The sequence below is a fragment of the Balearica regulorum genome, chromosome 3, assembly GCF_011004875.1.
Source record: "Balearica regulorum gibbericeps isolate bBalReg1 chromosome 3, bBalReg1.pri, whole genome shotgun sequence".
Taxonomy (NCBI): Eukaryota; Metazoa; Chordata; class Aves; order Gruiformes; family Gruidae; genus Balearica; species Balearica regulorum.
The window spans coordinates 73,388,781-73,400,477 of record NC_046186.1 but is presented as its reverse complement, the minus strand read 5'-3'; the positions used below and the strand labels follow the sequence as shown (position 1 = coordinate 73,400,477).

The 11,697-nt window shown below is 40.4% G+C and overlaps 1 protein-coding gene across 1 annotated transcript in view; it reads left to right on the top strand.

The window, feature by feature from the left end:
- Positions 1–872: 872 nt before the first annotated feature.
- The window catches only part of ADGB (androglobin), a 115,125-nt gene continuing 104,300 nt past the window's right edge, over positions 873–11,697 (top strand). The window contains exon 1 of the mRNA XM_075748459.1: positions 873–1,407. Within this exon, the coding sequence (XP_075604574.1) occupies positions 1,217–1,407 (191 nt within the window). The 5' untranslated portion in view covers positions 873–1,216. The remainder of the gene's footprint in view (positions 1,408–11,697) is intronic.

Sequence of the window (11,697 nt, the reverse complement as noted above, 5' to 3'; positions counted from 1 at the left end):
TTGGTAGCGTAATTGTCTGAAGAGAGACCAGCTGCTCGGTTTGAAAAGAAACAAATAAACCGGAAATGTTTACTTGGTTTTCAAGTGAAAAGTGTCCCAAGGTACCTCATTTACAATGGATGCTGTTGGACACAGTGCTGAAGGAAATGCAAAGACGTGGAAGAATTTTCACTTTGAAATTTGGAAGTATATATCTGGCCTTCTGTCATCTTGATATAAATCAAGATCTGACATTTGTCTAAAATAAGCCTCTAGACATAGCAACATCTGCATATTTTTCCTTGTATCTTTTGACATACTCATGCCCTCTGCAATTTGACAAATACATTTTCATTGACTTTTATATTTCAAAAAGGCTTAGCTCAAATAAGAATAAGTATGTTCTGGTTTATCATGGATTTTTCATCACGCACTACAGATTGGGAAATAGTAAACAGGTTAAGAGTGAGATAGAAATAGGAGTTGTTGGCAATAATGTAATCTCTGGAATGTATCTGAAAAAGTCTGCTTAGTTTAATTGAAGTCAACTATCCGCTGAATTCAAAAGTAGCTGATTAATGTTAGTTTTACTGACCTTGGTGGAACTCCATTCACTAAGGTTATCACAGGCTTTGTATCAGGAAATAATTAGTTGCATCATTTTGAAATGAAAAAAGAAAATAAATGCTTGCACATTCCAGCTCTAAAATCTCTCCAGGCTGCAGGACTAATTCTTTTTTGCTTCCTTCTTCATATGGTTTACATGTACTCCTATAAGAAGGGGTAAAAAATTGCTACCATTTCAAATAGGTACTTTTTACTCTTGCTCTTACTTGTTCAACAGAAACTTAGACATGCGATTAGAATATTTAGAACTAAACCACATTTTTAAAATGTCTTTAGCTTTTTTAAATTCTTGTCTTCGGAAAGATCCTTGAAGGTGCTGCACAAGCTCAGAAAGCAGCCTTTCATCACCTTCAAAGCCAAGCCTTTTTCCGCAAAGGCACTTTACAGCAGATTTTTGATTCCTTGAACGTGAAGACGGCGGCGAGGAGCGTGTCCGCGCTCCGCCGCCCCCGGGTGGGGACGGGTGCGGGCGGGACGGGCGCGGGGCGTCACCCCTCACCCGCCGCCCGCTGCCCTGAGGCGGCGGCCCCTCCGCCTGCCCTCCTCGGCGGCCGGTGGCACCTGCCGGGGCGTCTCCTGCCGGCCCTTCCTCCCGCGGGGGACGGGGACCATGCCGGGGGTGGGCTGGCCGCAGGCCCCCTGGGCCGCGGGGCGGCGCTGGGGCCGCTACCTCCGGCGGACCGGGTCGCCCGGCAACGCGGCGGACGCGGCGGGACCCGCGGCCATGGCCTCCAAGGGGAACAAGAAGAAGGAGCTCGGCAGCCGTAACAGCTCCGGGCTGCTGGGCGCCCCCGCCAAAGAGTAAGAGCCCCGGAGGGAAGGAGGGAGGGCGCGGGAGAGGGGTTGTCCCCCGCCGGCCGGCCACAGGGGTGCGAGGCGGAGCCGCCGGGAGACACCCCGGGGTGCCCGGCCGGGGCTGCTGCCGCCCCTTCCTCGGGCCCGGGCGGCCGTTGAGGCCGGCGGGGCTGGGCAGCCCGCTGCGGCACCGTGCCGCCTTCCGCCGCCTTCCGCCGCCTTCCGCCGCCTTCCGCCGCCTTCCGCCGCCTTCCGCCGCCTTCCGCCGCCTTCCGCCGCCCGCGCTTCGGCATCGAGGCCTTGGTGCCGCTGGCACAGGCTGGGCACCCGTGCTTGCCCGTAGTCCTGTGCGTGCAGATAACTTAGGCTAAGAAAGTTTACTCGCTCAAGTGGATGTTTTATTAAAAGTGGTTTCGATAGACAAGGTAGGGTTTGGTGGATGTCGTTTTTTGGTTTATTTTATTTGTTGAACTGGAAGCCCAGCTCGGTGTGGAAGTTGTATTTTCCTCAGCCTATGGTATTTCTTACACACCTGTCCAGTAGCGTCATCCAGCCAAAATGGTGTTGCGTGTATCTTGTACCGTACCTGGTCTAGCAGGCAGGGTGCCGCAGACCTGGAGGAGAGCAGTAGGAACAAGAAGATCACAGCACACATGGTATGCCGGTGGGCAGCTCTGCGACGTGGCTGTTTCTGTATGTGAGGGGCAGTGTGTTGGCCACAGCTTGTGGCACGAAGCGTTCGAACACGATCAGGAGTGGACAGAAGTTAATTTTTCACTGAAACAGTTGTTTGTGTTTAAAAGAATCTCGAAGCTGTGAATTTGGACAATAATTTTGGGAATGCACAGCCCACTGTCATCAGGTAGAGGAACTAAGCTAGCCAAAGTTTTCTGGTCAAAATGGGGAATGAGTCTTACAGCACATCAATTGCATTCACAGAAGGGAAGCACAATGTCCAATGCCTTGAATGTTTGCTTTATGTTAGAATGAATCTGAGGAAAATAAATATTAAAAAAATAATCATTCTTCCTATTCATTTCTTAAATATTACACTGTAAGTAGCATCTCTTGAGATATTTTTAAATTATTCACTATTTGCTAGGTATTTAGTGTGAATTTGTACATTTCTGTGAAAATGTGTATTTCTTCATGCAAAGACAAATAAATAGAAAACATTGACTTTCTTTCATTGTTGCTATTTTGACCTGTGAGTTATATTTCGATGTTTTGAGCAGCTTTTTCATCCTGAAGTCTGTAAGCCTGCACACACAGCACGGGCAGGATTCAGATGAAAAGTGTATCTGATGTATGTGTTCATGCCCTTTTCTTCTTTTTCCTGCCATAAATAAAGGTTTCAGTTGTATCACTTATTTCTCTCCTGAAATCAATCTTCAAATGCCCCTTTGTTCTTATTTCATATCCAGTTACCCAGCCTTTGCTACAAAGTAGTTTCTTATTTCATCTTTTCATATTTCTGCTTCGTGTTTCACACCTTGATTCCCATTTTGATAACTTTTCTGTTGCTGAGGGCAGCCAGTATCTCTGATTCCTCCCTTCTCCTCACTGCATTCCTTTGCTTAGTAACTTTGTTGTTTTGTTTTGGCCAGAGCCATGCAGCCCCTCATATTTACTGCTTCAAGCAGTTTTATCATTTTATTCCTGATGATATCTAAGCCATCAGGGACACTTTTATTTTTTAGCACTGTTAGAGAAAAGAAGTGTTTTCTTACTTTCCAGTGTCTGTGAAACTGAAGGGGCTGTCATCCAAAAGATTTTGCCCTATATTTCAGGTTTTGTCTCCTAATAGGCACTCATACAGAGTGAGAATTTTTTAGCTGTTCCATTAAATTAAGGTACATCTTTTTTTTTTTTTTTTTGAAAGTCTAAAAATATGTACTTTCTATATAGTAAAAGTGTTAATTCTGCCCTATATCATACATAATAACTTGAAAAATAATCACTTTTATGAAATTAGTTACTTGTATCATTATCTAGATCTGTAGTTTTCTAGATCTGTCTTTTTCTTTAGTACATTTTTACTTTAGGCTTTATTAAATGAGACCATGATGGATAAATCAGATTAGAAAATTGTTTTGCAGTGTCAAGTTGAGATGAGAATACTTAATTACAAACTATTTGAATGGTATTAAGTTTTACTGAAGCACCTCTGAAATGCAGTCAGGAGATATGTTCGCATTATATTTGAAATCTCATGTTGGACCTAAAGGACAAGAGACATCATTTATCTCTCACTCTGCAATTATCAACTAATTGCATTGGAACTAATGTCTAGTATATGCCAATGTTAATTCAAGATTAGCTAAGAATCAGAGCATAGGAACATTTACTCACTTCACTATGGCTATTTTACATAAAGTGTAGTAGCTTGAGGATGTCCTAATGGTGGCACAATGACTTATGTTACTAGACTATGGGAGAAACTGTTACAATAGCCTGATTGTTACAATAACAGAACCTTCATAACACAGATATAGCTTGTGTTAATTTTTTTCATTAAGCCTGTAACTGCTGTTTAAACTGTAGCCTGTATTTTGGGTTTATCTGCTCTGCCATTGTGATAACATTGTGATACAGAGATCTCGGCAGTAAGCATCTAGATGTTTCAGTGTATGTGCTGCGTACATTTGCAAATGGCATCGTACTGTTCTGAACACTATTCAGGCATGTGAAGAGATGAAGTAACCTTTTTATTTTTTAAAAAAAATCTTATTTGATGGAACAGCTTTTAGTATACAGAACTACCTCTGTTTGTGTTTGTTTCAATTAATATTTATATTAATATATACATTACCAGCAAAAGGGGAAACCGGGAAATCTGTGACACAAAAAAATCTAAAGTTACAGCAACTCCGATACTAATTTCCTGACTAACCTATTCCTGGTCACTTTTTGTCATTCTGAAATATTACTAAGGTCTTTTGGATGGATGAAAAAATGTTGGTTTAGGTCAATGCATGTCTTGCCAAGTTCGGCAACTGACCTGATAAACCTTCTTGTTTAAGCTGCCAGGAAATATTTTACTTTAGCATCTGTTGAGCTGAAGTTGATAATATCTGTTGATAATGAATTTAAATCAAGGAAAGCTAGTGACAGCTTATTTAAAACTACTTTTTTTTTTTTTTTTTTTTTTTGTGAAATGTGGCGATTAGAAGTAAATCTTACACACACTCTCTCTAAGATTGGAGTTGTGTTCATTGGAGATATGACAGTTACTTATTAGGTATTTCCTGTTTATATTCATTCTGTTACCCAGCTTGTTCAGTGTGTTTCTGAGACAGAGACAACTAGCAGTGTACCAATTTTGTGTAAGTCTATGAGAACTTAAGTAACGTTACTATCCCTGTGCCAGAAAGAGGAATGGATATTTGCAGGCTGCCTGAGAATATGTTGGCCCATCAGTTTAGTATTCTGTGGTAATTGCAAGGTAGGTTTTCCCTGCAGGTCTCTGTTGTATTTTTGAATAGAACTTGCAGTTGCAGGGATAAAAATGTCAAAAATATTTTGTATTTTGTCTAATGTTGTCTTCCTGATAGTAAATGCTACTTGTTTTTATATGTCTTCAATGACTGAAATACTGAATAGAAATATCAGTAGTATAAAAAGAAAAAAAATAGGTTTTAGATTTTTTTTTAAAATCCTGAGAGCTTACCACAAAGAATTACAGTGTTATAATTTCAAATCTTGTGGATAACATTAATGCAGAAGAGTACTCTGAGAGTAATATGTACAAACAGCTGGAAAATAGATTTTGATGACCTTGAAATTACTTTTCTTGATTCTTGATTGAGATCAGGCTTCTTTGTCCCCCGTAAATATTTACCACAGTCAGCATAGTACATCTATACTGTGGAAAATCAACAATGATTACTGGTTGATATATTTTGGTGGTGGAGTGGGACCTCAGAAGCATATGGAGAAGGCAAGAAAATTCCTTTGAATGTGCTAAGCCAGACTTCACGTGGGACTCTGCAGGATGCTCCATTGCGTCTCTCTTCATTACTGCTTTCTAATTAGGTAGCAATTCCCTTCAGAAGCTAGGCAGTTGCTAGAGATGACAGACTGAAGAGCTCAAAAGAGCTGCTGTCCTTACAGCTTTTTGTAATTGCACCATTAGAGGCTACTGAGAATCTGATCTTTCCCAGGTTTCAATGACTATAGTGAATAGTGAATTTTAGTAGGGCCTGTTGCAAGAGGATAGGGGGTAATGGTTTTACACTAAAATAGTGTAGATTTAGACTAGATATAAGGAAGAAAATTTTTATGATGAGGGTGGTGAAACACTGGAACAGGTGGCCCAGAGAGGTGGTAGATGCCCCATCCCTGGAAACATTCAAAGTCAGGTTGGACGGGGCTCTGAGCGACCTGATCTAGTTGAAGATGTCCCTGCTCATTGCAGGGAGGTTGGACTAGGTGGCCTTTAAAGGTACCTTCTAACCCAAACTACTCTATGATTCTATGAATAGCAATTAATGTCTTTGTCAGCACTGAAAATGATTTTGGCTAGTAAGAATGGATAACGCATTAAAATGCTTTTAAAATTAATTTGATGAAACTCTATGCCACCAAGCCCAATCTTCTGATTTAGGCTTGAGTCATCAACATCTGCCAACACAAAGAAAAGTCTGAATTAGGGTTTGGGTTATTAGGGACACAAGTGAGGAGTTAGTGGTCAATACCAAAAGAGGGAAGTTATTCAGGGATAATTGCGGCACAGACAGAGGTCATTGATTGATAGGGGAAGGTCAGAGTGGTGCTGGAATTCTTAGTTACTTTTTTCCCTTACAAGAGCAATCTTTACTGCTGATGGATCCTTAAAGACCTGCAGAGATGGGCTGAAGCCTGGACTGGCTGGAAGAAATTATTTAAGTTTAGCTGTGTGCCTGATTGATTGCAATGAGTAGCAGGTTACTGCACTGCTGTTGTACAGTGGGTTGCTGCACCAAAGCCTAGGATTACCTAATGTTTGTTATTAAGAGTAAAGGCTGGTTCAGTAAGAACAGAAAAAATAGCTGCATTGCTAATTCATACTTGAATTCCCATATGCCTGGGATAAGGAGTAAGCCAAGGCTTGTAACTGAGGTTTTATCCACTGCCAGCATGTGTTCCTCAGGTATTCTTAAGGTTTAGGCTACAGCAGTGGTTTAGAGAATATAGACTGAACAGATTACTTTTTTGATGTTTTGGGTGGGGCTTGCTAGATTGACTGAGGTTTGGGAATGGCAAGAACTAATGTCTTGTACGTAACTTGAAGCTGCTTTTAGTGTTGTGCTGGAGTGCAACTAACTTGGTTAGTTTAAGTTTTAATGGGCACTAAAGATTTACATGGGGTCTTGGAACAAGTCTGCAGAAAAGAAATCCATTATTATAAATAAATAGCAACCACATGTAGCTCAGGAAATGCTTGAGTTAAAAATGATTGGAGACTATCAAAGTAGTAGAGAAATATACTATATATGCCTTTATGCTCTTTGTACGCTTTCAATGGTGAGTATTATGTCAGACAAGATGTTGGGCTATAGTCCCTATTTGCTCTGGTTTAGTACTCCCATTCTTGTGTTTGTTGTCCAAGAGGGTAGCTCAATGGTGTATCCTTGTCTTGGAATATGTGTTGCAACATATGTGTAATTGAGAGAAGGGGTTGCTATATTATTGCAAAAGCTAGTTAGATTTGTACGTAGATGCTAATGCATGTTTTTGATCTTGCATGAGCTTCAGTTAGAGATGAGTATGGCTTGGGGGTTCTGACTAAGTTCTGCTAGAGGCTTGAAACAGCGTTAAAATTTTGGACAAAAGGCATTGAGGATACTAGTCCCAATTATTGCTAATGCCTTAAATCTGCAATTTTTAGATTAGGCATACTCATTTTTTTGATTTTTCCATTTATTGGAAACTGGGCTGTCTTTAAAAATACAGTTTGCTTTGAGGTTATGTTTATGAGAAACACAGTGCTCGAGTTCAAAGCATGCTAGTGTCATGGTTTAACTTCTGTAGGCAGTTGAGCCCCACACAGCTGCTTGCTCACTTCCTCCTCAGCAGGAGCAGAGGAGAGAATCCAGGTAAAAGTACAAAACTTCATGGACTGAGATAATGAAGACAGTTTAATAAGTAAAGCAAAAGCTGCGTGCACAAGCAAAGCAAAACAAGGAATTCATTCACCACTTCCCATGGGCAGGCAGGTGTTCAGCCATCTTCAGGACAGCAGGGCTCCATCATATGTAACAGTGACTTGGGAAGACAAATGCCATCACTCCAAATGTCCCCCCCCTTCCTTCTTCTTCCTCCAACTTTACATGCTGACCATGACATCATATGTTATGGAATATCCCTTTGGTCAGTTGGGGTCAGCTGTCCTGGCTGTGTCCCCTCCGAACTCCCAACTCCTTGTGCAACCCCAGCCTCCTCGCTGGTGGGGTGGGGTGAGAAGCAGAAAAGGTCTTGATGCTGTGTAAGCACTGCTCAGCAGTAATGAAAACATCTCTATACTATCCACACTGTTTTCATCACAAATCCAGAACATAGCCTCATGCTAGCTACTGTGAAGAAATTTAACTCAATCCTAGTCAAAACCAGTACAGCTAGTTATGGGACTTTGCAAGGGAAAGACAATTCATATGAAGAATTTTAAACCTTCACTTCATTCATAACCTTCTTTACAATTGTAACTGGTCATGTGTTACAAAATATACCCTTACTACAAAGCTGGTTTTAGTCCTTTGGATTACTCAGGAGACTCTTCTATCTCAAATATCTCAGTTTAGATCCTTCTTAACCATATGCATCATCAAAGTCAGTGAAGGTTTCACAAGAGTCTGGGAGTGAGCTGTGGTCTATCTTGAGCTGTGGTGTATCTTGAGCTGCAGCAGTTGTTCATTTCCAGTTTGCAGCTACTGTGCTGATAATCTTGAGCAACACGTGTTTTGAGATCACAGTCTCATTTAGCAGGCTGATAATTGCAATCACTCTGAAGATAAACAGAATTCTTTTGTTTTGATGGTCCAGAGCCTTTTGGAAGAGTTCACTGGCTTTTCACATTACCAATATGACAAGGCATTTCCTATTCTCTCAAGTAATTCAGAAGCGACATAAATCTGTAATGGGCTGGGATTTCAGGACATCCAGCTGCAGAATTGGATGGAGAACTGTGTATGTAGCTTAAAATTTAACCATCTGAAACACTGAGCAAATGGTCATCATGCACGTGCATACTTTCCCCAGACATAGTAATGTTAGTGGATAAAGGTGTTTTGATCTTAAGTTCAATTTGGGTGAAATTCTTTGGTTCATAGTTGTTCTTCAGAAGCTATATATTGCATCAATGTGCACCTGCAAACTCGTTTACTGTACTATTTACTAATACCTAAATTGTAATCTAACAAAAATGAGAGACAGTCCTGGAGAGTTTGACTTGTCCTGTCTGAGCATGCGATAGCGGCTTTTCATTTATTGTCTTGTATTGTCTCTTTGTTTTGTACATAACCCATATTTCCAAGGCCAGTATTTTTGTTAGTCTGAGAAATAAAGATAAGCACACCTAGAATTCTTAATGTTAACATTTTCTGGCCAGAAAGATGAAGGTTTTGCATTCAGCACCTGTGCTTCATTCATTGAAATGTTTCAATGTGTAAACACAATACAACTTTAATCTATATAGTCAATTTGTTAGTACTTTTTTTCCCTTTCCTTCTGCCTTTAACTTTTTTTTAGTTTCATGCTTTGTGGTGAGGCAATGGGTTCTACCCCAAGTAAATATGATAAACACATTAAAATAGCATATAAGCCAACCAGTAGGTTGAATATTTGATTAACTATATTTAATTAGGAAATTACATATTCAAATTAGTTTTCCTAGTTAATTCTAATTAAAACAATGAACCCCTGAGAGCTCAGCCTATCCTGATCTGTAGATTTCAAACTTCATGGACTCATGGGCATAAAAACATTAAATAAGATACCAGTGGCAATATCACACTAAATACTGTGCTCCCTACTGGTCTTAGTTTTAGGTTTCTTCTTTCCCTGTAATTCAAAGCAGCATCAGGGAATCTTGCAGGCAAATACTGTCAATGAGCTGTGGGTTGGAGACTGTGCAACCAGACTGTACAATAGAAGTCTAGACTTCTATTAGTGGACAGTGTAATAGAGAAAATCAGCTTTCAGCAGAACTATATAGCAGAAAAAAAAAGAAAAATAATAATATTTGTGCTTTGAAACTGGAAAGCATTCTTAAAATATCATGTTAGAGACCATGCCATGGATTCATCTACTTAAGCAGACTGGTCTTTAGCTTCTTCTGAGAGCTCTGAGTAACCACCACTGAAGAAATGAGATTTCCTGGTTTTCTTATCAATGCATGCTAAGTGCTTTGTAAATGAGTCAACCTAAATCCACAAATGTACTGAGGTGCTCTACCATGCTGGGATTTTTAGTTCTTAATTACCCAGGTGCCACGCAGAAGGCACAGAAGGATTTTACAGAAGCCCACAAGGAAGAAATGCCAAAGAAAGGAGCAAAGCACAAGCTGCCTTCTTAAAAGATGCTTGACTACCAAACTCCAGTGTGGAAAGAGGTACTGCAATCTTCCCAGCATTCTTATAGCTGAGTCTAGGGCCAGCTCAATATTTTTAGCAGGAAACACTGGGAGAAACAAACTCAGAAAAATTCCATAGTTTCTAAGGTGCTGTACAATTATATAGGGAAACATGCTTTCCCTCTTTGAATCAGGTACAGTAAGGAAGGATTTGGAAAGTGATCCTCAGCTTACTGCCTTGGAGGACAAGCAGAACAAGTGGATGATCTGTGACTGTGCTGTTAGTCATTTCTCACGCAGAGCTCAGTGGAATGGAACTAAGATCCCCCGAGTGGCACATTCCTTTTCTTTTTTTTGTCCTGAGTTTGACAGAGATATGTGCTGCTTGAGACAGGCTGTTCCAGAAGCTATAGATCATTATTCTCACCTGACTGGCATCTTGTGTAAAGGAGTTTTGCTGGCTAATTAGGTGCTGAGCAGTCAGGTGTTTCCTTTTAGCAGTGTTAAATTTCCTGTGTTTTATGTTAGATGCATGTTTTTTCTTGTTTTATGAGAACAGATAAATAATACACTCTTACATCTACTACTCAGTATTTTGTACATTTACACTTTGTTATTCCTCCATGCTCTAAACTGTTGCCTGTCACTGAATTTCTAAAGTTATTGTTACACTGCTAGGGCAGCTGGAACCAAAAATAGTATTTCATGCAAAGGACATAAAATTGTTTATACTTAGTGGCATTGTAGTAATTCCACATATTGGACATCCTGTTTCTAATGTGTCCTAGTGTTTTATTTGCTCTTCTTGACTGTACTTAAACAAAGGTCTTAACTGATCTATCGTAATGACAGCTCCTGATCTTGAAGTGTTATCATTAACCGAGAACTATGTAACCTGCTGAGAACTATATAACCTGCTGCTAGTTGGAATGCATTGATCAGACAGAAATTTGGTCTGTAAATTGGATGTAGATGTTACTTGGACTCAAACCTGTGACTTGTTGAAAGACTGCAAATGCTGCTGGAATCCCTTGGTGCCTCTGTTAGTCTGTACTCCATTCACTTGGCTTGTCACTTCCACCTTTTGAAACCAGGTAACCATAAAGGATTTAGGCCAGCTGACTACAGTTCCACCTGGAGCAGAACCCAGAGTCAACCACCTTGGGAGAATCAGTCAGAGATCACTTCTCTTGGCTGAGATTGGTACCTGAAAATCTCCAGAAAAGGCACTCCTCTTTCCAGGCCCTTGCTATGACTCTAGCTGGGTCTTGGTTTATCATATTTCCACCTGTAAAACTGGATATAAAGCCCCTCTCTGTAAACTATCTTTGTTTCTGTAGATTAAAAGTGCTCATCTAAGAGCCAGATATTACAAGGTTTCTACTTTGGCAGGCATCTCTTGGGATTAATCTTCAGTGTTCCACTCTTGGGAATGTAAATTAAAAACACATATTTTTGAAGGATGTCTTTTAAAAGTCTAAGTGACTTTCAGTGTGGTAGAATATGAAAGACTGGCAAATGAATGACTTCCAGGCCATCTGATACCTTCCATTATCAAGAGTGTTTTTCAAATATGTAAAATATTTTTTCCCATTCCATATTAAAAGCTTTTTAAGAGCAGTCCTTTGGCTCCATAGAGCTCCTGAGCAGAGAATTTTTACTACAGCTGGCTCTTGCCACTGAAAACAGCAAGCTGAGCTTTTCTAGCATGGCTCTTATAGGCTGCAGAGTCTTGATGTGTGCTGCTG